General features: G+C 42.0%; 1 protein-coding gene across 21 annotated transcripts in view; it reads right to left on the reverse strand.

Moving 5' to 3' along the window:
• PPP6R3 (protein phosphatase 6 regulatory subunit 3) overlaps positions 1 to 25,647 on the reverse strand; it is a 139,184-nt gene that overhangs the window by 38,384 nt on the left and 75,153 nt on the right. For all 21 annotated transcript variants that reach the window (XM_025878418.2, XM_073883368.1, XM_025878417.2 and 18 more), the window contains 7 exons: positions 25,029 to 25,094; positions 22,381 to 22,493; positions 18,287 to 18,400; positions 7,729 to 7,858; positions 5,507 to 5,659; positions 3,361 to 3,510; positions 2,223 to 2,287 (listed from right to left, as the gene is read on the reverse strand). In XM_025878418.2, coding sequence (XP_025734203.1) covers positions 2,223 to 2,287; positions 3,361 to 3,510; positions 5,507 to 5,659; positions 7,729 to 7,858; positions 18,287 to 18,400; positions 22,381 to 22,493; positions 25,029 to 25,094 — 791 coding nt within the window. The remainder of the gene's footprint in view (positions 1 to 2,222; positions 2,288 to 3,360; positions 3,511 to 5,506; positions 5,660 to 7,728; positions 7,859 to 18,286; positions 18,401 to 22,380; positions 22,494 to 25,028; positions 25,095 to 25,647) is intronic.

Here is a 25,647-nt window from a genome sequence, read left to right on the forward strand (position 1 = left end):
TAATCGCCTACCAGTGGCATTTCTCAAGTTAAAATAGTGGCTGATTTTGAGGATTTGTCCAAGGTGATGGGTAGTCAGCTGGTCTTCGGCCAGCAATGCCCCTTTCCTCCACTTAGGGTCCACCCCTCCTAAGCAGGACCCATCTTTACTAAATCCATCTATCTATCTACCCATCTCTCACTCACTCACTCACTTACTCACTCACTGGGGGCAGAGGAACAGAGGGGGAGAGAGAGAATCTCAAACAGGTTCCATACCTAGCACGGAGACCTGATTTCACAACCCTGAGATCATGACCTGAGCTGAAACCACTAACTGACTGAGCCACTCAAGTGCCCCAAGTCCACCCATTTGTATTATTATTTTTTTAAGATTTAGTTATTTATTTGGGGGGGGGGGCAGAGGGAGAGAAGAGAGTCCCAAGCAGACTCCGTACCAACCGTGCAGCCTGACAGAGGGCTCGATCCCACGACCCCGAGATCACAATCTGAGCTGAAACCAAGCGTCGGATGCTCAACAAACTGTGCCACCCAAGTGCCCCCCAAATCCACCTATTTAAACTTTTCACATTGCTGTATTTCTCTGCCTATTTATAAAGTGTCAGGACTTGAAATTCTATGACACAAAAGACTTTGCTCGCAGATAGGAGGGAACAAACTGAACAGATTTTTGTTTAAAGGGAGACTCTTTCAGGAGCTGCTAAAAAAGCCGTACTATGCTTAAGGGCTTGCCTGAAAAACAGAATATCTGCTAAGAATCTTAGAAGGTCTGGGGACAGCTAAGGGTCAGAGGCACAGAGCTGATCTCAACTGAGTTGCTAAGAGCCTCTTTTGGTTTCACAAGAAGATCCCAAGACCCCGGGGTTTCTCGTAGGCAACTTCTCAGTCAGATGCCGTGTCGTGCTCCCACAAGTGAAAATAAATGCCCACCTGCCAGTATTTTGCCCCAAGGCCCTCAACATTCTTTAGGCTTCTGGGACAAGGAAACATTGGAAAAACTCTTTCAGGACTGCCCCCCAAACTGGGGGACTATGAATAGTCAAGCCTCCGGCGGATGGAGCTGAGGGGAAATAGAGTGCACGGGACACCTCAGCACTACTGATGAGGAGGCAGAGAGCAAGGGAGGTCAGGAGGGCACCAAGTGGCTAACATGGGGTCAAACACAAAACCAGAGATGTGGATCTGGCCACACACAGCATCCCCCAAAGGAGCTCCATTTGGAAGAATGTACCTGAGGTCTACTGAGATGAGCCTCCTGCTACACTCAAACTAAATGCGTATTTCCCACAGAGTCAAGTCAGAGCCCTATCAGTGCTGGTAGGCACTTTTAAAAAACCAAACCTTACAGAATACAGCTGACACCTTCCTTCAGTTCCTAGCTCTTCCAGGAAGACAAGAGAAGTCTGAACAGATACACAAAGCAAGAAAACTCCTGGCACAGGCTCAATTATGAAGGCACACGAGATAACTTTTTGGGCTGATGAAATGCTCTCGTGCCTGACCACAGTGCTTACACAACTGCACGCATTCATCAGAGTTCCTAGACATGTACACCAAAAAAGGATGAACTTTCACCTTATGAGAATTATACCTCAATAAACCTGACTTAAAAAAACAAACACAAGAAGCGTGCCCTGAGAGTGTTTCCCACACACACCCTATGCCACCTGCCTCAGAATCTATGGGATGGTATAAAAGCCCCCAGGGCACGGGAGAGAAAAAAAAATCGTGTGGCAAAGCTACTTACACGTGTCAATACTTCAAATAATCTTGCCAATCAGCTAACGGAAATTTTCTAAACAAAAAATACCAGGCTAACCCCCCATATCCTCCCCTCCCACAGACGAAGGGACTCTCTCTACAGTGAGTCCAAGCGGTAAGCAGGATGAACCTGTTAAGTTAAAGCATCAGCGGGGAGGACTTGACTTTTTTAGTCTCCGCATTCCTGCCAGAAAAACAGCTATTCAAACAGGACCAGGAAGTTTCAAAGGCAGCCAGCCCCTGGATTCCCCTCAAGAGAGGTAGAAACACAGGGCACTCTAAAAATAAATTGTTAGAAAAAGATCTGCTATGATAAATAATCCAGAAGTCCTGAGAGAAACATTTATAACTATAAAGTGGCCTGGTGCCACATAATTATTTTCATTGTTCTCTAAGGCAAGGCAGATCTTTTCTTCAAATTAAAAATCACATTGAATTTCTATAGGAAAACAATTTACTTACTGTTTCTTCTCATTCATTTCCCAGGCATCCAGTATCCGTTCTATTAGCTGACACTTTTGAAAAAGCTGAATAAAAAGGAATATTCTAGTTAACATGTATATAAATGTCAAAGTGTCAATATTTTAAAGTGAAACAGACTCTATTCAAATAGAACAGTGCTATGTATTAACCAGCAAGCTAAATCTAGCTGTGAATTACTGGCTATATCCTACGCAATGTGATAATAAATTTACTCAAGGCCCTCAGAACACTACAGGGATTCGAGACCGGATCCACGCCTTCAGCAGTGTAGCTATTGGGAAGCAACATTTCAAGCACCGCTTCTGGGGAGTAGTTGACCTAAAGCAAAGCCAGGTTTTTTTAGTCATGAGCTCAGAAATACAGAGCCTGACCAAAATTTAAAAGGAATCAAGAAGATAAGGCCCTGGCAAAACCCTACCTGAGAACCCGCAGCAATACTTGTACTTCGGAAACGTGAGCGGACTTGCCGCACGCACGGCCATTACTGTGCTCCGACTGAAAACCAGTGTCGCGCATGATGCTGTCGGGATGCGCGTGGCGTCAGCTGATTTTCCCTCCTACTTGTTACTCCAGGTGGCTAGCCTCTCCCGTCTCCCAGGTTTGGCAGGAAGCCAGTGTGAGCTACGAAATTTCATACACCACAGAACTTCCGAGCAAGAGGAAGTGTGAAGACTGACTTAGTGCCACCTCATATTTAACAAAAGGAAACAGACCCACAGAAGAGGTTCACACAACATGGCACAGAGCCCACTTCTGCCACCCTTCTGTCCCGTGTTTAGCCCACAAATTAAAACTGGCACGCCAAGCAACTGTTCAAACACTTTCTGCAAACTTTAAATTTTTATGGTTCTTTTAATCTCCAAAAGATTTCTAAGTCTTCAACTTGATTGTTTTTAGCAAATAAGGAGGCCACTTACACTTTTTTCTTAAAAGTTCATCTAATGGTTACTTGCCCAGGATACGATTTATAGAATCACCAGCTAACAGTGTGACGAACACAAGAGTTAAATACCTGGACTCTTGAGATTTAACTCCCGCCCTTAAATTCCAATTCACTTCACACTGAAGTGGGAAAATGCTATAACCAGGAGCGGCAGAGAGACCCCCGTAAGCTTACATGTTTCAGTAACAAATTGTCACCAGTGGAGTCTTGATCAGTAATTGTGCTATTTTCTGTATTTTCAAAAGGACTTGCAAGGATCAGTGCAATACAAATTTCCACCTGTGTATGTAAAAAGTTATTCCACGTATATTTGAAGAACATGTCCTACAAAAAAGAAAAACAATGCTTTCTTTTATTCAGTTACCTCAATGTTTAAAGCCACTACTCTAATACATTTCCCGAACAGTGATTTAATAAAATAAAAATGGTATGTTCTTAGTCCAAGAGGACTAATCAAAAGGAACTCAAGTTTACTTCAAAGGGGGTTTGAAATGCCACTACACAGACTAAATACATGGTATCTGCTCATTCAACATGCCAGCATTTGCATGGAACCTAGTAGAAAACAACAGTGAACACGGGAAGACTATGTTTTCCAGGCAACTAATAACAGGTATTCAGTTTAGTTAACTTCCAATACTTTTCGAAGGAATCTTTGAGAGTTTTATTTTGACTCAACAAACATTTACTGATGGCTTTTGTGCAGGGCATATGGTGTTGGTGCAATATGGGAGGAGACAGAGACAGAAAGACAGTCTCCAATCTCAAGGTACACACACCCTGAGTGTGAGCAAGCACGCAGTTATAACCACTCAGGCATTTGAAACTCATGGAACTATCAGTGAATGGAGCAAAAGAAGACAGGTCTGAGAAGCGGTGACATGTGGACCTCCTCAAAGTACACGGTTCTTCTAGATTGCTCAAAAAGTTGACAGTATCACAAAAAGGAAAGACAATTCCTAAAAGCACAAAATGCACCAAACATATGTTCAGGACATTCTTTGAGCCTGGTTATCTAAACTCAAAATCAAAAAGAAATGATTAAATGACCCATTTAGGAGTTTTGTCAAATTTGTTGTCACTCAAAAGGAGTTCTAAAGATTAACAATGGAATGAATTAACAATAGTTGCATATTTACTATCAGTAAGATTAGAGGCTAGTAATCAATGACTTCAGGGACAGAAGTAGAAAGTTATATGCCTTGAATACACCAGAGGGTAGGGCAAAAACTATGTCCCCAGAGGGCAACAGTTAAGTTCACCAAAGAGACTGTGGTTCTGTAATGTCTCATCTCGTTCCAACATGTTCCTGTTCTCTATCCCTATACTGCCATCATTTAACCCAAAGCTGAAATCTAACTAAAAGTATCTAATGACACCAGGTGGCATAACGGTATGGTTGATAAAGCAAGCCCTGGTTTGAAACTGAATGTGAATTCAAATTTTGGCTCCACCACTTATTAGTCACAGAATATGTCCCCCCCTTGGGGCACAAAGAGTATGTCCCCTCTCTGGGCACAATCTGCAAAACAGATCCTCTCTCACACAGGCATCTACACCCAGTATCACACAAGAAATGTATATGAAGTGCACATTACCATGCCTTTCGTGTAGTGTGCAAACAGCCCAAACTCCCCCAAATGTATGCTCTGACCAGATGTCTTATGACACCTGCTAAGTGTTAGCCCTCGCACCTTCTGTGCTATCGGGTGGCAAGACAGACAAAGCAAGCATGGGTACCAGAGCTGGGCCTGTGGATTCTAAGCACAAACCTAGGAACTGGGAAACTTAAAGGGTCAGGGAAGTCCAGATAATTCCTGAGCTGTTTTTGCCTCCACTAACAAGCAGACTAATAGCTGTGTGTATCAAGGAAGAATCTAGACTCAAATCAAAAGACCACATACAGATATATTATACATATCTATGTCTGTACAAAGACAATAAACACTTGTCCCTTTGCTAATTAGGACAAGAAAACGATGCTGTAACCAGCAGTCATTTCTTGCTAACACAATCCCCTGGGGAAGAAGACTATACTCAACATCTGTGCCAGACTGAGCTTCTTGAGGGAGAAGTCTAGGTCTTAATCATCTCGGAAATTTCTACTATACTTCTTTACACACAGCAGTAACAAATACTGAAAACTTAAAAGCATTAGAAATTCACAATAAACTCAAGACGAGAACTGTATAAAAGACCATTTATGCTCAGAACAAGAAGAGTCACTGACACATACTGTAAATTTGTGAGGTTTTAACTTGAGTTGTATATCCATAGAACATTATGGGCAAATTAAATGACCTTTTGGGGGAAATCTTACCAATATGACCCCAATGCTATTCAGCTCCATGAGGTCCTCATTGATACTGCTGGTGTTTGTCTGAAGGAGGCTGGATATCAACCTGATGACATTCAATCGGGTATTGCCCACCGGAGGGTCCAGCACACCCCACGTAGTCTTCATCACACTTTTCTGAGGAAGAAAGAGCTTTCCAATTACGTCCAGTTCAATAAACAAACAAAAGGGGGGGAGGGGTGTGTACTAATAACGTAACCCTAGGTAAACTAACCCTGCAAATCATGTGGCCTGAGTTCCACATCTGAAGGAAAATCCAAAGCTGCTTTTGAGATCTTCAAGATACGATAAAATATCCTAGAGGGGAAGAAATCAAGTAACTCCCCTGGACTAGAAATTCCATAGGAGATCAGATATCCCCCTCCTTCAACATTCCAAACTGCCAGAGGAAGAAAGCAGAATGCTGTAGAAGTTCGTGGGCGGGAAAAAGTGCAATATTCCAAACCCGACCAGAAATCCTGAAACTAAGAAAAGTTACAAGTGGTTTGGGAACGCAGTCCTCAATCTTTGAAAATCTGTGAGAAAAATGCAAACTCCGTAGTTGCTTCTGGATCACAGCCCTGAAACAGGATCAACTTCAAACCTGTTACTGCCCATAAAAGGGAGTCTCTATACTTTGGTCACAGAAGACAGACACAGGACACTTGAGAATTTCACAGCTTTGACAGGAAAGGGTGGTGAATTCTAACCCAGCAGCGAGGCTGCCCTTTCCTGACTCCCCCGCCTGCTCCTCTCAAGGCTTAACGGAACGGAAGACTCACACTTAAACTCCATGCAAGGCAGCTCCAATGAACAGACATGTTAAAAAGCTTCAGGAATCTACTCATACACCACATCACATAGTAAAACCATGGACAAACTAAACTCACGGACTCCTAGCAGTAAAAGAGAGGAAGCCCAAATGAGAAACTGCCCTGCTTTTGAATCAGGACCAAGAATACAGTGTGAGAATCTACACTAGATGCTGCCTCTTGTCCACCTAGAAAGAAGACAGGCAAGCCAACAAGACACAGGCTGGAGCACCTCCTCACACAGCCCCTTCTCCCACCTCCAACTCCCACTTCTCCTAAATAAATCCTTTCTTTTTCTTTCCCTACTCTCCCATTCTTCTCACGGCTGCCACGAAGGATGCCACTTACCAAAACCATTAAACACCAGCAGAGCCACTGTCCCCGAGAGCGAACGCCAAACACTCCAGCCCGCATCCAGCACTGGTTGAACACAGACAAGGCAGCATGCCACACACAGGGCCCCTGCCTGCTAACTGGTAGCATCAGCCGTCTGAAGGGACCATGTGGAAGCTAAACTCGACTCCCTGCATCATGGACATAAATGATTCTGTGTTCCCCCTCCACAAACGCTAAAATACATAAAAAGCATCTAACGTGGAAGGGAGGAACTAGGATCTTAAAATTCCCAATACCCTTCACAGTAGATGCCGCAGAGACACGCACTAAACAGGCCACTGCTTGTGATGACACAGGGCAAGGGGAAGTGTAAGGAGTCGTGCTGGCAGGGGACCTCTCACAGACCCGAGTCTTCCAGAGAGATTCTACGAGGAAGGGCTCCTTCCCCTGATCTCAATCTCTGCACCGCCCTTAGGCGCTGGGAAGCAGCGGCAGAACAGCACTTAGGGCCTGTGGACAGCTTTCTGTCGCAGGGCCTGTCATGCTCTCGGCAGACTCCCTGATTAAAGTCACTGTGGATTAGCACGTGGATGCTCCCAGCAGAAACACTAGCACTCCAAATCACACTCAGCCGACCAGTCCTTTAATAAGATATGCCCATCAGACTGATACACCCCTCCAACTCTGAAGAAGGCAACTCAGTGTCAAAGATCAGTTCCTAGAAGATCAGCTTTAGCTCAAAAGTGAAAACAACACACTTTATTGGCATAGAAGTACCCAGAATTTATAGAAAGAACAAAAAGCTGAGTTTCCTAAATAGATAAGTATTTTGCTTAATTTTAATTCTACCCCATTCATCAATGTGGACACTACACAGAGACAAAACCCAAATAAAAACTAGCTCAAAAGCAATAAAAACAACTGGAAGGGCTGGTTTGTACATGCTGGTCACAGGCAGTTCTATTACCCACAAGGTTCATATACTTTCTAACAACTGTTTGAACCAAATTATTGATCTGGCCAGCCATGACCCGGCCATGCTTAAAGTAGCTGCCCTACCTTGGGTGGCTCAAGCAGGAGTTCATGGAAAGATCCAAGTCTTCCTCGGATAGCTTCTAAAACACTCTTGTTGACCGAACAAGCCGAATGACTCATGCCTGGTGGGCAGATCTCTATATGGCCTTCAAATCTTGAAACAAAGCAAGTTAATTTTATTATAATTTCAAAACAAATCAAGGTGCTCCCTATCAGCATGCAGGTAGATACATAATAGCTATATAAATATGATTATATAAACGTTTCTGGAGAGAGAGGAAGGGGGTGTTGTTAATACAAGCCTGCTGGGCAGCAGCAACATGGCCCGAAATCCACAGGCCTAAACTGTCAGGGGAGAAATTACATGTGATTTCTTCCCATTCTCCCAAACCTTATAAGCTCTTTTACCTATGATACTAATAGCAGGTCTCTACCAGGAAATTTGGAAAGCAAAAGGAGATCAGATCCCTAAATTATAGGGCATACGATACTGTGTGTCATCTGGGATGTTGATAATCAACAGGCCTGTATCTGCTCCACACGGTTTTCCTTGGGTAACCAACATTGTTTCCTACTTAAAAAGCGTAAATCACTCTTCCACATAAAGCTCAATCTATACTCACTATCATCTACTCCTGATGGGAAAGTGATGATGAGTGGAATGAGATGCCCAATCTCAATGGGCCTTAATGAGCACATGGGCCAAGGGGGTCTCAAAGTGGGAGGAGGAAGGACCTCAGGAGGGGAGGGGGGTCTAAGAATGTGGGCGTGCAGTTCAAGTGAAAAGACAGATCCAGGAGTGGCGTGTCAGTTGGACGTCAGGGTAAAGTAGTCGTCGACGATGCAGCTGCAGAGCCCCAGCCCTGGATCCTCACTCACCAGCTGCGGGTTCTATTACGGACACTGGGAGCGTCTACACGGTCTCTCCCAGGCCCACTGTGAGGGGAGTGCTCACGCAAAGGGCTGAGCATGCCGCCTGGCACGGAGCTCACACCTGGAGAGCAATTATTAGGACTATTTTTGAAAGTATTCCACACGAGTAAACCACTTCTAACGCAGAGCTGCAGGTAAAGCATTCAGAAATTCAACGGAATAGAACAGGGGAAAGGAAAGGACTTTTGCTTTGGCTAGTGTTTTTTAATGTTTAGGGGTTTTAGTAAATAACTGATGTGGCCAAATACAGCTTTCTTTTATTACAGTTTCTGTCCAGGGAGTCACGCTTAAAACGTTCTTTACAAGCCCATAATTCTAAGAGTATCTATACACTTTTCTTCTAGTATTTTAATTCATCTGGAATTTATTTTTTTACACAAAACAGGTATAGATACAGTACTTCTTCTCAAATGGTAAGTCAATTTCTAAGCAACATTTATAGAAAATCCACATTTCCCCCCTTATGTGAAAAAGCATAAAAAACCATATACGAAAATTCCTTAAGCATTCATATAAACTTTGTTTTTTCACTTAATAATTACTTACTGAGCATCATTTTCTGCACTAGCTCTGAGGTACTACAGTCAATACCCGTAGTGTTTAGTAAGACTCACACTGGCATCATACCGCCTCACTTATCAGAGCAACGATGCAACTGTAACACTCAGGAGGCGACACTGGCATCATACCGCCTCACTTATTAGAGCAACGATGCAACTGTAACACTCAGGAGGCGACTTAATCACTGGTATTGCCCAACGCCTCCCGGCCAGCCTCACACTTTCACTCTTCCAAAGGCATGTAAGAACTTGATGATTCCACAACAAAAACCATGTTGATATTTCCAAGTAAAACTATGTTAAATTTAGACTATGTTAAATTTGGAAAGGCACAAGAAATAATGAATGTTTTATATATCAGAGTCCATTCCTTTTTACTGCTGAAGAACAATCCACTGTATAGATGTACCACAGCCTCTTTATCCCATTTACCAGTTTAAGGACACTTTGGGCAGTTTACAGTTTGTGTGATTATGAATAAAGGTGACATAAACGTTCACTTACAATTTTGTGGGACACATTTTCCTTGTGACAATATCTAAGAGATGGCTGGATAATACAATGAATGTCTATTTAACTTTGTAAGAACTGCCAAACATCTTTAGAAAGTGGTCATATGACTTTGCATTCCCAACAGTAACATGTGAGACTTCCAGGTGTTCTCCACTGTCCCTAGCACTGACTACGGTCTTATTTTGTTTGTTTGGCTTAACTGTGTAGTTGGAAACGGTGCCCACTCCCCCACCAAAGAGAGGTCTACACACTAATCCCAGAGCCTGTGAATGTTACCTTAATTAAGATGTAATTAATGAAGGATCTTGAGGTGAGATTATCCTGGATTATCCAGATGGCCCCTAAATGACATCCCGAATGTCCTCAAAAGAGAGGAGACAGACACACAGCAGAGGTGCTGTAAAGATGGAGGGAGGTGGCCACCAGAAGCTGGAAGAAGCTGAGGATGATCTCAGTGGATGCAGTGTAGCACTGCGGACATCTTGATCTTGGACTTCTAGCATTCACTGTCAGAGAATAGCTTCTGCTGTTTTAAGCCACAGTTTGTGGGAATTTGTTACAGCAGTCACAGGAAACAAATACAAGTCATTCAAGAGGTGTGTAGCGGCATTTCAATGTGGTTTTAATTTGAATTTCAGTAATGACAAATGATGGCCATTTGTCATGTATTTATTTGCTATACAAATACATTTATTCATTAAGTGTCTGCTCAAATCTTTTGATCTCAAAAACTGCATTTTCTTGTTACTAAAGTTTTGAGCGTTACGTACCTGGATATAAGTCCTTTCTCAGACACATGATTTGTAAATATTCTCTGACAGTCTGTGGCTTGCCTTTTTATTTTCACAGTAGAGCCCCCCCCCTTTGTTTTAAGATTTATTTATTTTAGAGAGTGTGTATGAGTGTGAACGAGAGTTCCAGCAGAAGGAGGGGCAGAGGGAGAGAAACCCTCAAGCAAACTCCCCAGGACCCCAGCATTAATCCCAGGACCCTGAGATCACAACCAGAGCTGAAATCAAGAGCCCGATGCTCAACCGACTGAGCCACCCAGGAGCCCCACAACAGAGTCTTTCAAAGAGCATTTTATGGAACCCGAGTTGTCAACTTTTCTTTTGTGGATTGGGCTTTGGTGATGCATCTAAGAAATCTCTGCCTAACACAGGCCATGGATCTTCTCCTAGAACATTATAGTTCTGGGATTTACATTTAGTCCTATGATCCATTTTGAGTTAATTTTTGCATAATGTACAAGGTACATATTGAGGCCCCTCACCCTTTTTTCGTTCTAGCACCATGTGTTGAAAAGGCTATCCCTTCTCCACTGAACTGCCTCCAAATCTCTGTCAAAAACCAACTGATCACATACCATGTGGGCCTGCTTCTGGACTGTTTCGTTCCAGTGATCTCTGTGTCCATCCTTTTGCTAATCCCACACTGTCCTGACTACTGTAGATTTAGATCAGAGAGTGCCAGTACTCCAATTTTGCTTTTCTCTTTCAAAACTGTTTTGGCTACTGTACTTGCTTTGAATTTCCACGTAAGTTTTAGTAAAATTAGCTTGTAAATTTCTACAAAAACTCCTGCGTTGATTTTGACTGGAATTATATGGACACTCCACATCGTTCTGGGGAGAACTGACATCCCAACAATACTGAATTTTCTAATCCATGAACACAGTAGCTCTCTCCATTTATTTAGGTAGTCTTTGAGTTCAGCAATTTTGAGCGGCATCAATATTCAGCATTAAATCCTGCACATTTTGTAAACAGATATACGTCCAAGTGTTTTCTTTTCTCTGCTACAGTAAATGGTATTTCATAAAAATTCCAAATTCCAGTTGTTGGTTGCTATTTTAAAGAAATACAACTAATTTTTGAATACTGACTTTATTATAGCTTACAATTTTGCTAAATTTACTTGTTAGTCCTAGGGGTCTTTTGTATATTCTTCAGGATTTTCTACAAGACAATCCTGACCTCTGCGAACAGATTCAGTTTTCTATCTTCCTCTCCTGCCTTACTGCGCTGGCTGGGACCTCCTGCACGCAGCTGACTGGGACTGGCAATGGCAAAGGTCCTTGCCATGTTTCTTGATTTTAGGGGTTATCATCTCAGTCTCTGATCATTAAGAATGCTGTCAGCTATGGATTTTTTTGTAAAGGGGGCCTTATCAGTTTCTAAGATCCCATCCATTACTAACTTACTAAGAGGTTTTTATCATAAAGGAATTTACTGAAATGACCGGATGATTTTTCTTCTTTAATCTGTTAACATGAGTTACACTGATTTTTCACTGAGACTTTATTTTTATAGAGCAGTTTTAAGTTCATAGCAAAGTGGAGGGGAGGGTACAGAGATTGCCTCCCCCATTACCAACTCCCCCTCCTCATCCCCAGAGTGGCACAACCATTTCAATTACTGAACGAACAATGACATGACATAATCATTACCCAAAGTCTATAGTTAACTATCAAGGTTGATTTTTTGGTGTTGTGCATTCCAGGGATTTACACAAAGGTATAATGACACGTATCCATCACTATGGTATCATACTATTTTCACTTCCCGAAAAGTCCTCTGTGCTCTGCCTATTCATCTCCCCACTGGCAACCCCTGATCTTTTCATGGTCTCCACAGTTCTACCTTTTCCTCAAAGTCATATAGTTGGAATCATACAGTTGTAGCCTTTGCACTAGCTTCTTTCACTTAGTAATATACATTTAAGGTTCTTTCATGTCTTTTGAAGGCTTGACAGCTCATTCTTTTTAGCACTGAGTAGTATTTATTTGGATATAAAATGGTTTATTTATCTACTCACCTACTGAAGGACATCTTGGCTGCTTCCAAGTTTTGACAAGTGTGGATAAAACTGCCATAAACATCCACATGCAGGTTTTTGTGTAAATATCAGTTTTCAACTCCTTTTGGTAAATACCAAGGAGCTGGATAGTAGTTTTGTGAAAACCTGTCAAACTGTCTTCTACAGTGACCATACCATTTTGTGTTCCCACCAGCCACAAATTAAGAGTTCCTGTTATCTACAATTTCACCTACATTTGGTGTTGTCAATGTTCTGAATTTTGATCATTCTCACGACTGATTTGTGAAGGATGAATGAGCCTTGCATTCCCAAGATAAGCCACAGTTGGACATGATATATTATCTTTTTAATATATTGCTGGATTTAATTTGCTAATACTTTCTTGGGGAATTCTGCATCTAAGCTCTTGTGGAATCTTGTTAGTTTTCTTCCCTGTAATATTTTGGTGTAGTTTCAAAGTAATGATGGCCTCATAACATGAGCTGGAAAATGTCCTCTCTTCCATATTCTTGTAGAGTCCTTAGCTCTTTGGCAGAATTCACCAACGAAGCCAATCTGGGCCGAGAGTTTTCTCTGTTTGAAGCTTTTAAAAAGGAATTAAATTTTGTCGATAGGTCTAAGACTGTTTATGCAAGCTACTACTTTCCGGAATGAGCTTTGGCAGTACTACTCCTTTAAGGAAGCTATCCGTTTCCTCTAACCCACTGAAATCATCTACCAAGTTGTTTACAGTATTCTCTTATTATTCTTTTAATGTCTGTAAGAATGCAGTTACGGCCCCTTTTATTCCCGTAAAGTGTAATGTGTATCTTTTCTACATTTTCTTAATCTGGCTAGAGATTTACTGATTTTATTGATTTTTTCAAAGAAGCAGCTTTTAGGTCTCACTGATTTTCTGTATTATTTTTCCCTTCTCAATCTCTGTGATTTCTGCTCTTATCTTCATTATTTCCTTCTGCTCACTTTGGGTTCATCTGCTCTTCCTTTACTCATTTCTTAAGGTGGGAGTTTAGATCGCGGACACAAAACTTTGTCTTCCCTTCTTAACTAATATAAACATTTAATTCTAGAACTTTCCCTCTACTGCTTTCATTACATTCCACAAAACCTGACATGCCCTGTTTCCATTATCAGTTCAAAACATTTTCTCATTTCTCTTGTCATTTCCTCTTCGACCCTGGGGTTATTTAAAGTGTGTTGCTTTCATTCCCAAATATCTGGGGATATTCCAGCAATCTTTTTCATTGATTTCTAGTTTAAGCCCATTATGGTCTGAATAAATACCGTGTATATTTTTTTAATTCATTACGGTTTGTTTGATGGCTGAGAATCTGGTTTACCCTGATAAAAGTTCCATGTACACTTGAAAGGACTGTGCACCAGGTCGTGGCTGGGGGAAGGCTCTGCAAGTGTCACTCATGTCAGCCAGGCTGCCACTGCTGTTCCGGTCTTCGGTATTCTCACCGGGTTTCTCTCTAGATGCTATGTTGATTTCTAGTAGAACCGTTTCCTATTGACAGAAAAACTGCAAAGGTGGTACAGAGCATTCCCACATAACCCACACCCAGCTTCCCATTATCAGTATCTTACACTAGTTAATTAACAAACCAATGTTGATACATAAATCCATACTTTATTCAGATTTCCTTCGTTTTTACCTAAAGTCCTTTCTTCATTTCAGAATCCCACCTAAGACATCACATTATATTAGTTGTCATGTCTCCTCAGTCTCCTCTTGGCTGTGATAGTTACTCAGACTTCACTGGTTAGATTATTTTGCGGAATGTCCCTTAACTGGAATTTGTCTTAGGTTTTCCTCATCACGGGGTCTCTGAAGAGGAAGACCACAAGGTAAGCTGTCATTTTCACTACACCAAGACAAGAGTACAAACTGTCAACACAACTTATCATTGGCTATCACTTGATCTGGCTGAGGAAGTGTCTGTCAGAGTCACTGTCAATTTGCTCTTTTTGTTATCTTTCCATATAGAACTCTTTGGAAGGAAGTCATGGTGTACGGTCTGCACTGCAGAGTGGCCAGTTTGTTCTTCCTCCTTGAGGAGGGAGCATCTACGCAAACTATTTGAAATTCTTCTGCATGGGAGATGTCTCTTCTCCATTTATTTGTATCAGTATGAGCTAATGAGTATTTTGTACTTTGGGTTCTAAGACAACACAGCTTTATTTTATTGTACAAATTATTATGCTGCTGCTGTTGTTGATCGTGTCAATCAGCTCTGGCCAATGGAAGCTCTTTCAGCTGGCTCCTGTGTTTCTCTGACAGAACCCCTGCCTCACAGGGGTGGGGTTTGGTAGGGCTTTTAATACGTCCTTATTTTTGTACTACAGGATGCTCTAGGCTCCTCTTGACCCTGTCGTAAAACGGCCATTTCTCCAAGGAGCCCTGGGTCCTTTTCCTGGAGAATGGTGTGAGAAAGCAAGATCTGGGCACTCATCCTTGTGCCCAGTGGCATGTCATTACTTCTAGACCCTTGTAGCCCACAAAGCGAGTCTTTTTGGTTTAACTCTTCATAGCTCAGTGTGGGTAATTTCTAATGTCCTATACTGTTTCTTTCCTTGAGTCGGTCCAAGGTCACCAATAAGCCCATAGGCATTCTTCATTTCTGCTGTGGTGTTTAGTTCTAGCATTTCCATATGATCTTCCCTCTCTCTGCTAAAATTCCCCACCTGTTCACATATTGTCCATTTTCCCCATAATCCTTTAACATATTTACTCAGTTATTTTAAATTCTCTGTCAGACAGTTCCAGAATTTTTAAATTTTGTTCTATTGACTACTCGTGCTCGTGAGCTTTTTTGGGATTCTTTTTATCTTGTTTGTCTTGCAATTTTGGGCTAAAAGGTGGACAAGTTGTGTAGGGTAGTAGAAACCGATGTAAATGTTATTTCTGGAATGAACACATCTCTTACTCTCTAGACCTTTAGTGTGGGGTTTAAATCAATCTTAAGGTGAGCAGCTGAACTAGGTTTGCTAGGACTGATTTCCCTCAGTGTGTTAGACTTCAAATGTGTCTCAAGTTACTCTGTATTTATAGTTAGGGCTGGTTTGTCAACTTTTTCCCTACGTCACTCTTTAGCTTACTCTTAGCTAAAGTTCTTCCCTGTAAGCTTGCTCCTGTGCCTGATAAAGTCTCCCCCTACACCAGCCTTTCCTCTATCAGCTGGCTGCTGTTACTGGAGGTCTGGTGGAATGGGACAGTGGGGAGAAACGCCACTGTTCTGCTTTAGGCTGTCTTAGGCAGCTGAAAGGTCCCTAGCTCTCACTGACCCTGCTTCAGTGGTAGGGGATCTCTTAACAGTTGGGGCCCAGAACGTGTCCCTGCCTCTCCCATGGGCTAGAGGATTTTTTCTGGTCCCTTCTTCCCACTGCAAATGGTCTTCACCTGTGTCTTTATGACTAAAGGATTCCCTTAATGGCCTAAGGACTTCGTTCAGCAGGTGCTAGGGAAGGATCATGGTGGGGACTCGTGCATTTCCCCCAAAGGCTGCTGCTCTGTTTCCTGAGGCCCATTCTGCAAGGGAAGCTTTCTCTGGCCTCTTGCCCTGCCCTGCCACCACCGTTTCCCCAAGAAGAGCTTACAGGTGTGTGCAAATTCCCCTGGTGTCTACAGCTCTCAGCTTTCTTTGCCCTCCTTGTCCCCTAGGGAGATTTGGGAGTTACCTAGCCTACTACTGTCCTGCATTTACGGAAAACGTATCTGAACTCTTAATTTCACCAAGATGAAAAATGAAACTATGAAAGTACCCCAGTTCCTTGGTGTAAGGTAAGAGCTCATATATACTAACTTGCCCCTTTTCTCCTTATTTCTTGAGTTTTATTAAAATAATCTAAAATGTATTATTTGTTTCCAACATGTGACTTATTCAATTATTCATTTATTCATTCTGAACATTTAACCATCACATTCATATTAATTTTCAAACCCTATCCATTTCATTTATCATCACTTTTATGAATTATCACTCCTTTAAGTTCTTTAACTTATTTTCTGTTGGGTTCTGGTCAAGTCCACCTTCAGGTACTTCACGCCGAGAACAGAAGCCAGATGGAACGCTGAGGCCGCAGAGGCCGGGGAAGGCCTGCTCTGCCCTCACACGTCCTGGTAGTCAGCAGCAGTGAGCCAGGGGCACGGTCCTGCCCTCCGCTTTCCGTCTTTATTTAGCTTCACAAATGAGATGCCTGGCAATCTGATTTGCTTTGCAGTTAACCCATTTCCCATTTTTTCTTATCCAGGTACTTCTAGGATTTGTCCTTTCTTCTTGGGATTCATAAATCTCATCAGGAAAAGGCTAAAATCTGAGCACCACCCTCCCTTTTAAATTTAATCTTGCCTATAGCATTTGATCACTTTCTGATCTGAAGACGAGTTCCGTCTGGCCAAAAATTCCCTTCTATTGTTTTTCTTATTGTTGTATCTTCTCTGCTCTAGATTGTACAATTATGTGTTTTCTTTCTTCCATTTGCAAAGATGTACCTTTTTTCTCAGATTTAGTCCTTTCACAAGTCAGGGTAGTTGACAGAAGCCTCACAGCACAGCACCATTTCAGATGCTTTCAAACCATAGTGAAGAGATGGTGCAACTGTTGCGAAGCATGAGGAGGAGCCAAGACGACAGGCCTGCACCAGTTGATTAATACCTTAAAAGTCCCCGGTTACATTCTTTAAAACAGAATTTGCAGGAGAAGACACAAACACAGCGAAAATTGCAGACAATCCCCAAATGACAAGATCTCTGAAGCACTGTTGCCAAACTGCCTTCCATTACCACAGACCGAATATTAGACAAAACGGGAAGAGAGATAAAGGAATTTGGGAAGTGCAATGATTGTGTTGACTGCTTTGCTAGAAACCCAAATGACATCATGAAAAGTACATCCAGAAACCTTGGATGGCCAAGATTTTCATATGCTGACAGCAGCCTCCTCTGTCCTCTCCAAGCCCTCTGGTTTACTGGAGAAATCTAAGAGTGAGTGAGAAAATACAAACTCCAATCTCTAAACCACATATTCCTGGAGTGCTCACATATACATACCTCTTTAAATCCTCATGCTCCAGGGAACAATTAGAAAATTCTGACAATTAGTAAGTGAATTAGCACTGGACATAAACTGTACAGAGTAATATGACAAACATCATCTGGCTGGTGCAGGGCACATACATGGGAAAAGCAGACCATATTTCTGATTCTGAAACACTTGGCACAAATTTTTCCTTAAAGACGGCAAGCTACCTGCCCACCCATTTTAAAACAGCCTCACGAACCGCAGTGCCCTCACATGTGAAATCCCCAGAGAACCAATCTGAAGCCTCAAGTTAGCTTGTGTAGAAAAGAATCACAAAACAGAAAGTGTCCCTGAATTGCCACTTGGAGGGGAGAGAGCTGCCCACTGACCAGGAGGAACACGTATTTTCAATTTTCATAATCAAGAAATACACTTCTCTTGTGTTACATGTTTTATTTATGACACCACTTGTTATAGCCAGCTACCTTCTCATAACTACTACAAAAAACCAAACACCGCCAGTAAACGGTGCTCACCAAACGCTATCTTCAACTGTATCCCTATATCCCACGCTCACATGAAACTAACTCAGAGTTCATATATGGCAGAGACTCAGCACCTGCAATTCAAGGGCATGAGACTGTAGCTTATCAACCAACAACTTTTAATTTCTAGAAAATCTCAAAGCAAAACAAAATGGCTCAGCATTTGTAAGACAAAAGGAAAGCTTACGTGGGCCGCCGTGTCTCAAGTAAAGTCAGCAGTATCTGGATTGCACTGACTATGGCTGATTCATTTTTCTCCTTGTGGAAAATATTTGATAGAAGCTGCTCTATAATTTCTTGCCTACGGAAACAAATCAATAGTCAAGTGCTAATTGTAACATCAATTAACAGTAACGCCAGAGAAAAAGAGCATGTCACCAGTAAGACAAGTACTCTACAAGAGCTCAACCTCACTTGGTCATATCTGTTTCGCTTAACAATTATTTTAATACATTTATTAAACTAGGTTTAAACAAGTGATCCTGCTTATTATAAAACCTAACTCTCCGACATGTATTCCCCTACTCCCTCCCCTCAACAGAATCACCTGGGCCCTGCTTGCCTTTGCCAATCTTGTTGAGAGCCAACAAATATTTCAAGACTGGAAGTCACCTCCCACTCAGACCAGGGTGCTGGTGGTGGTGGCTGTGGGTGGTAAGAAGATTTGGAACTCTTCACCCCACGAAAGGAGGGGAATTTTTCAAAAAGCCTAATTAGAACCCACAAATGTCTTCCCACAAAGGCATTAATGTATAATTAACTAAGATCTAAAACACGTAAAAGACAAAATCAATTGTTGCATTTTACCCTCTAATTAAAATTCGGTAAATCAAAATAATATGGTAACAATGAAGTAGATTTGCCTGGACTACTGCCCAAAATGTACCCTTCACAGGTACACTCATTTTTGCTGGTCATCATATCGTTTTTGCCCACCAGTAGGATGGACATTACACACTCAAGCCATGATGAATGTGAAACACAAGGGTAACTTGTTAGGTAAATTTATATGGACGTTCTCAAGAAGATCTGTTTCTTGGGATCTCAGTAATTTTCAGAATCCAAGCGAATGAAAAACTGGCATCTCCCTTACAGTGGGACACACAGCTGGGCTGTCCCTGTTGCTCACCCAGCAGAGATGCCAGTTGTCCCGAAGTACAGCTGTGCTCACTGCATCCCAACATCAGTCCCCTCACCAGTCTAGGGCAGCAAGCAGGAGAGAATCTCTTTTTATTTGGGGGAAGCAAATAAAACTGGTATCTAACCTAACTTCAGAGCACCCCCACCCCCGATGGAAGGAGCTTTCAAGTACTGCCAGACCAGCACTAAAATGGTGAGACCTTTACCCAAAACAGCGCTACAGAGGTCACTCAACACAGCAGTCTATAAAATAAATACCAGGTTTGGGACTGGGCTCCAGGAAACAGTCAGCTTTTTCATAGTAAATATGTATATATTTTTCAAAAAGCGGCCTCACGCCACGTACAGGAGTATGGCCACAGCAACCAACTGGAGATGTCCACCTTCTCGTTCAAGCATAACGTTATCAGGGAGTGCAATCAGTCTCATAAATGCTGGTGCCTGAGGGAGTGGCTAACAAAGAGGCCCTCACTAGCTCAGGGCTTCATCAGTCGACTACATCCATGAAAGCATCCTACTAATGCACAAAAACGATATGATAGCCAGCAAAAATTTGATGGTCAAGATGTAACATAGTATAGTAGCTGAACCATAGTATGAGTCTTATCTAAACACACAAATATCACCCAGTACAGAAGAAATCATAAACTGAAGGACTAAGCTATTCAAACATGATAAAACGAATGCCTTTGTATTCCTTAAATACTAAGGCATTTATTTACATGTGAGAGAAAATAGATTTACTTTCACATTTAAAAAAAACTGGAGTTCTTGGATGAGTGTTAGTTAACTCCCCATAGTGTGAGGGCATGAAGCCCTCCAGGGACTTTATCCAGGCCTTTGAGAAAATGGCATACTTTTGTTTTGTTTCTGCTGTCTATATGGGCAGTCAGAGGAAAGCTAACTGGCTTGACTGGGATCAGTAAGCTCCTTCGTATCAAGAATTAAAAGCTGCACAGTCCAACCTTCTCTAACACAACTGGTTTTAAAGGAATTTTTGAACTTCAGAATTCCAGAGTCACTAAACTGCATATATTCAATTTAAGCCCTGATTGCTTCCCAAGCTACTCACCGTCTTAACACTTCTGTCCACTTTTCTCAGAGACCTTCTGGTACCTCTACCCATCTTTACCATTCTCTCTAACCTGAGCTCGTTTTAAACTTTTCCTTACGTGCTACACTACACATATATGTATGTTTATATACACAGTGGCACCCCACTGTGGGCTGTTAGGCCATATAAAGAGTTGGGTAAACTGTATACTATGTATTGCCATTAGACTGGCCTAATAATACGATATTGCTATGTTATTGTTTATCAAATATAAACAGATATTATACATTATTACCTAATAATGTATCAACCACAGACAAATGCTATTATGATTAATAAGTTTACCAAGTCCTTAGAAGCCTTTGGTCACTGTGTATTTTCCTAATCAACAGACACTAAAAGAACCAGTGTAACATTGGCGCCATGTCTGATTATACTAAAAGGGGTTGGTTCTCATTCTCAAGAAGAGTGCAGGAGGCACTGTTGTAGAGTAAGTCTCCCCACTGCTAAGTGCAGTGAAGATTTAACTCAGGGACATCATCAGACCCCTGACTCATCAGGTGTATGAATCTGAAGAAATTTACTCCAACTAATATTTAATGATGCCAATTCTGAGCATGCAGCTATATGATTCCATTTACAGCTGTCTGATCCAGGACTAAAGACACAGTCTGAACTGTAACAGCTAGTGCACACACAGGCTCCAGGGGCCAGATTCCACATCTGAGAGGGCCCCGGGGGGGGGGGCACTGAAACTCAGTGCTCATTGCTGACCAGTCTGGCATCCGGGGGGGAACCTGTTGTCCCAGACAGCCACTGTACTTGAACTGACCTGTCCTAAGTGTAAAATACACGCTGGGATTTCCAAAAACTGTGACAAAGAAAAGAATGTAGAATACCTCAGTAATTATTTTTTAAATGGGCATATGTTCAAATATTTTGTGTCAATTAGATTAAATAAAATATATTAAAATTAATTTCACCTATTTTTTACTCGAATGTGGCTACTAGATAATATAAAATGACATCTGACTTTTATTTCTATTGGACAACGCTATCATGAACCACGAGATTGTTGGTATTCAAAAATTTTTAACATACTCAAATGGCAATTTTACATGGTTCGACCTAACACAACTATAATTACTAGTATTTAAATGCGGAATATCTTAGATGTACAAAAAGAGTACACATGCCATAATGCCAAGAATAACGGAAATGGGGAAGGAAAATGACATTTTACTTAGAAGCTGATAATTTAAGTTTCACTATTTCAGATAATTAGCCAACTCCCTTCCTGGGAAAATACAACTCTACTTCTCAGATGACAGACTTTAAAAATGATACCATGTCTCTAATTTGTTCCTAGCTCATCTCACTGTGTGGATGCAGGTCAAATGTATGCCTGCACTCAATGGCAAATATTCTTTCAGAGAATGTGTGAATCTAGAAAAGCTAGTACCCACGGGCTGGCCATTCACAAATTTCAAAACATCACACCATCCTCAAGCTATTTTCCACCCAAACATGAGATGGCCACTCACAAGAAATTGTCTAAAATAAGAGCAGAGCAGTACAAAGACTTGTAACATACAAGACTCGTAACCCTTCAAATCAGGTCTGGTCAGGTTACCCCTAGTCAGCTGCAAAGGTATAGTAAACCCCAAAAAGAGCTTCTGGTAAAACTCCTTGCCTACAATGGGTCAAATTAGTTTGTGTTTCAGACTATTCTTCACCAAAGACCTGCAGAGCAGTCTTGCTCTGCACATGCAGATGCACGTGTAGTGCATGATGCACTACCCCATCTTATGACGGCTTTATGGAATTCTAGTTTACAGCTATTTGAAGAGTTCGAAGTCTACATATAAATGTCATTTATTTACCTTCTTACCCTGCAGGTCCCCACTGGGCATCACAAATAGCTGAGATCAGATAAGCCAGTTCTCCTACCTTCTCCCCCACCCAAGGGTATTTTGCAGGGTCATGATTCCCCCAGATGGAAGACTTACCAACCACTCACACTGGTAACACATCAAACAGCATCAATAAAAAAAAACAAACAAACAAGAACAGAGTTTTGAACATACTTCTCTAGAGTGGCAAGCAGGGGATCTGGTTCTGTACTGTTCTGAATTTGTAACATCTGGTCTCTGCTCAGGCGAACAATTTCACAAAGTGACTGTGAAGCATTTGAATGCCGCTAAAGGAAAAAAGTACAATTTTAACCATAAAACACATCAAATGTCAAATTTATAACAAAACATTAGTGAGGACACTGCTTAAGAAGTAACACAAATTAACACTGGCCATAAGAAGCTGCAGTGAGTAAAAAGTCAAGCTCAGTAGAAGTAACGTAGGTAAACACAAGAGCATTTGGTTGTGCCAGGCTAGTGAGCTTCACATAAAAATACTGCACAGTACAGATCACTATGAGTAGGGACATGGACTCTAAGTTCTGGCAAGGAAAAATTTCTACAGCTGAGAACTTGAAAAAAAATAGACCCCCAAAATACAGCTGACCTTTGAACAACATGGGTTAGAACCACACAAGTTCACTTCCATGTGGATTTTCTCAATATGGTATAGTACTTATTTAAATGGATTTTCTCTTACGATTGTCTTAACATTTTCTTTTCTCTAGCTTGCTTTACTGTAAGAATATAGTATGTAATACATATACAAAATATGTGTTAATTGATGGTTTACCTTATTAGTAAGGCTTATGGCTAATAGCAGGCTATCAACAGTTAGGTTTTATAGAGTCAAAAGTTTTACATGGATTTTCGATTTCATAGGGGGATGGCACCCTTAACCCCTATGTTGTTCAAAGGCCAACTGTATATATTTTTATCAGCATAGAAGCTGATAAATCAGCTTTTAAATCAGCACTGATTAAAAAAAAAAAAAGACAAACACAGCTTTCTGGAATATACCAATGGGTAAGAAATACTGCATCTTCTCCCAATGTACTGTGTGTTTACCTTACAGGAAAGGTCTAAAATCTCAGCACATAAATGCATTATGTTCTGTGGCACTGAGCACAGCCCGCAGATGGAGCAGTTATGTGCCTGGCAGAGGAAGACAGTGATATTGCAGCACAGACGACAACACACAGCAGGATATCAAAATCCACTGACTAGAACTAGGAACCTAACATTTCCCTGGTCAGTATGATTTTAGCATATAATTTATCACTTAATACAAAATAATAGTATCAATAGGACTGTCCAGAGGCAAAATTAACTTTCTTGCAAGTCAAGAAGCTAATGCTCCAAATGCTTTGTCCTTTAAAAAAAAAAAAAAAAAAAAAGGAGAAGAAGAAGAGCTGCAGACTTGGGCTTCTCCTTTATCGGTTTCTCCTGAGCCTTGCAGACAGGTTTAATTTCCTGTTGAGCAATCATGTTCTTCTGTTCGAGAACTAAAAACCTAGTAATAGGCAAGCCTTGTCCACGGACATGTATTCCCTGTGAATGAGACAGGCCAGGCTCCTGTCATCACTCTCCAAGGCCCGCCATGACCACACTTACATCACACGGGAAACGTGCTCGGGAACCGTCCAACTCCCCCAGCCACAGGAGCCATTACCAGCCCAAACTGCAGGCTCCCTCTAAGCAGGGCTTCTCCCACTGCAGCCCCCGATACAGGCATACAGTGGGATGTGTTCTGAATGTTAACAGGAGCAATACTGCAGGGGGGCCCCAGATGCACTGTCCCAAGGGGAAGATGGGGAATCAACAGCTTTAATGATTAACTTTTATGGGGGTGGGGGGGCCTCTTTTAGATAAATTCCAGGTATCAAAAGTTTTTGAATACACCCCAGGAGAAGGGGCTAAATCAAGCTTAATGAGCAAGAATATCCTCTGGTTACACACTTTTCCCTTTGTACTATTCCTCCATGGTCTCACTCTTCAATCTAACTGGCAACCTAAGGCACATAAGAAGGCCCCCTGACCTCCCCATGACATATCTGCCCATCTACTTTAAAACCCCTCCTTCACAGAGAGTGGGCTGAGCCGCAGAGCTGTCGTGTCCGCAGGCAGAAATGGCTAAACATGGGCAATTCCACAGGGCTCAGGCCGTGACAGAAGGCGGCAACAAGAGGAGCCGCAGAGCTGACAGCTTCCTCCACAGGGGCCGATGGGCCAGTCCTGGGGACCCCACCCAGACAGGCATCCCCTAAGCACAGAGCTCAGTCTTCAAACTCTGGAGCAGCTTCAGTCCTTTTGCCAAGTCAATCCCCAGCTCCCGTGACAAAGCCAAACCTGTCAGTGCCAGAAGCCAGGCCAAGAAGTACGAGCGCCAAGAGCCCAACAACACTCTAGGGGTTCGACGGTGGCAAAGATGCTGATGTCCTGCCTGGACAGTGTAGCCAGAACAGCAAACACGAGTACAGACGTGGCCACACCATTTGGGCTAACAATGTGTATACAAGGAAAAAGAAGTGGGACGGAGAAGGTCTGCAACAAAGGCAAGCAGATTCAGCACAAAATCCCAAGCTCCAGAAGATGGTGCTAGAACCAGGGCCTGCTGTTTTCCACATTTCTGAAAAGGTTCTGAGCATCAGCAAAATGTAGGATTTTAAAACCTTTAGTGCTTAGAAAATTGTCAACTTCAAGAATGCCAGATTATACCTGTCCTCAACCTTCATGTCTCGTACAATTATGCTCTATGCCCAAATAAACTCGGTTCCATTTTTTTAAAAAAATCAAGTTTACAGTCACACAAGAGAACTTACATCTTCTTCTTGCGATGGATGAACTATTTCCACAAGTCTCTGGATAATTTGCTCCTCATTTAACCACTGTAAAACACATTGTAGAGGTAATCATAGCAATGCGTGGCTCTTGTTCAAGCCCCAATGAAGATTAACATACTTGGAAATATCCATCACATTTTAAGTAGAATGTTACAGGTTTCTCTGGACTTTGAACACTACAGGAAATTAAAAGTCCCCCAGGGAAAATGCCAGTGAATATATTATTTAAACAGCAGCCAACAGTACCAACTATGCCCCAAATTACAATTCCCACATACAAAAATTCTAACATCAGCTTCTTAGCCACAGGGTAATTCTGAGACACTAAGCACTAAAAGGGTCTGTATTTTGTTTGGGGCGTGCACGCACCTGTGCGTATTTTCTAAAAGACAGTATTCACCCTAAGACAGCGTCAGAGGGGCACTTGGGTGATTCAGTGGGTTAAGCATCCAGATTAGGGCTCTAGTCAGGATCTCAGGGTCAGGCTCTGCCCTCCGGAAAGTCGGCTTGAGATCCTCTCTCTCCCTCTGCCCCTCCCCACTCCCACGCCCGTGTGTGCTCTCTCTCTCAAATAAATAAATAAATCTTAAAAAAAAAA

This window comes from Callorhinus ursinus, unplaced genomic scaffold (genome assembly GCF_003265705.2).
Source record: "Callorhinus ursinus isolate GAN/ISIS: 27379988/994484 unplaced genomic scaffold, GSC_fseal_2.0 scaffold51, whole genome shotgun sequence".
NCBI classification, from domain to species: Eukaryota; Metazoa; Chordata; class Mammalia; order Carnivora; family Otariidae; genus Callorhinus; species Callorhinus ursinus.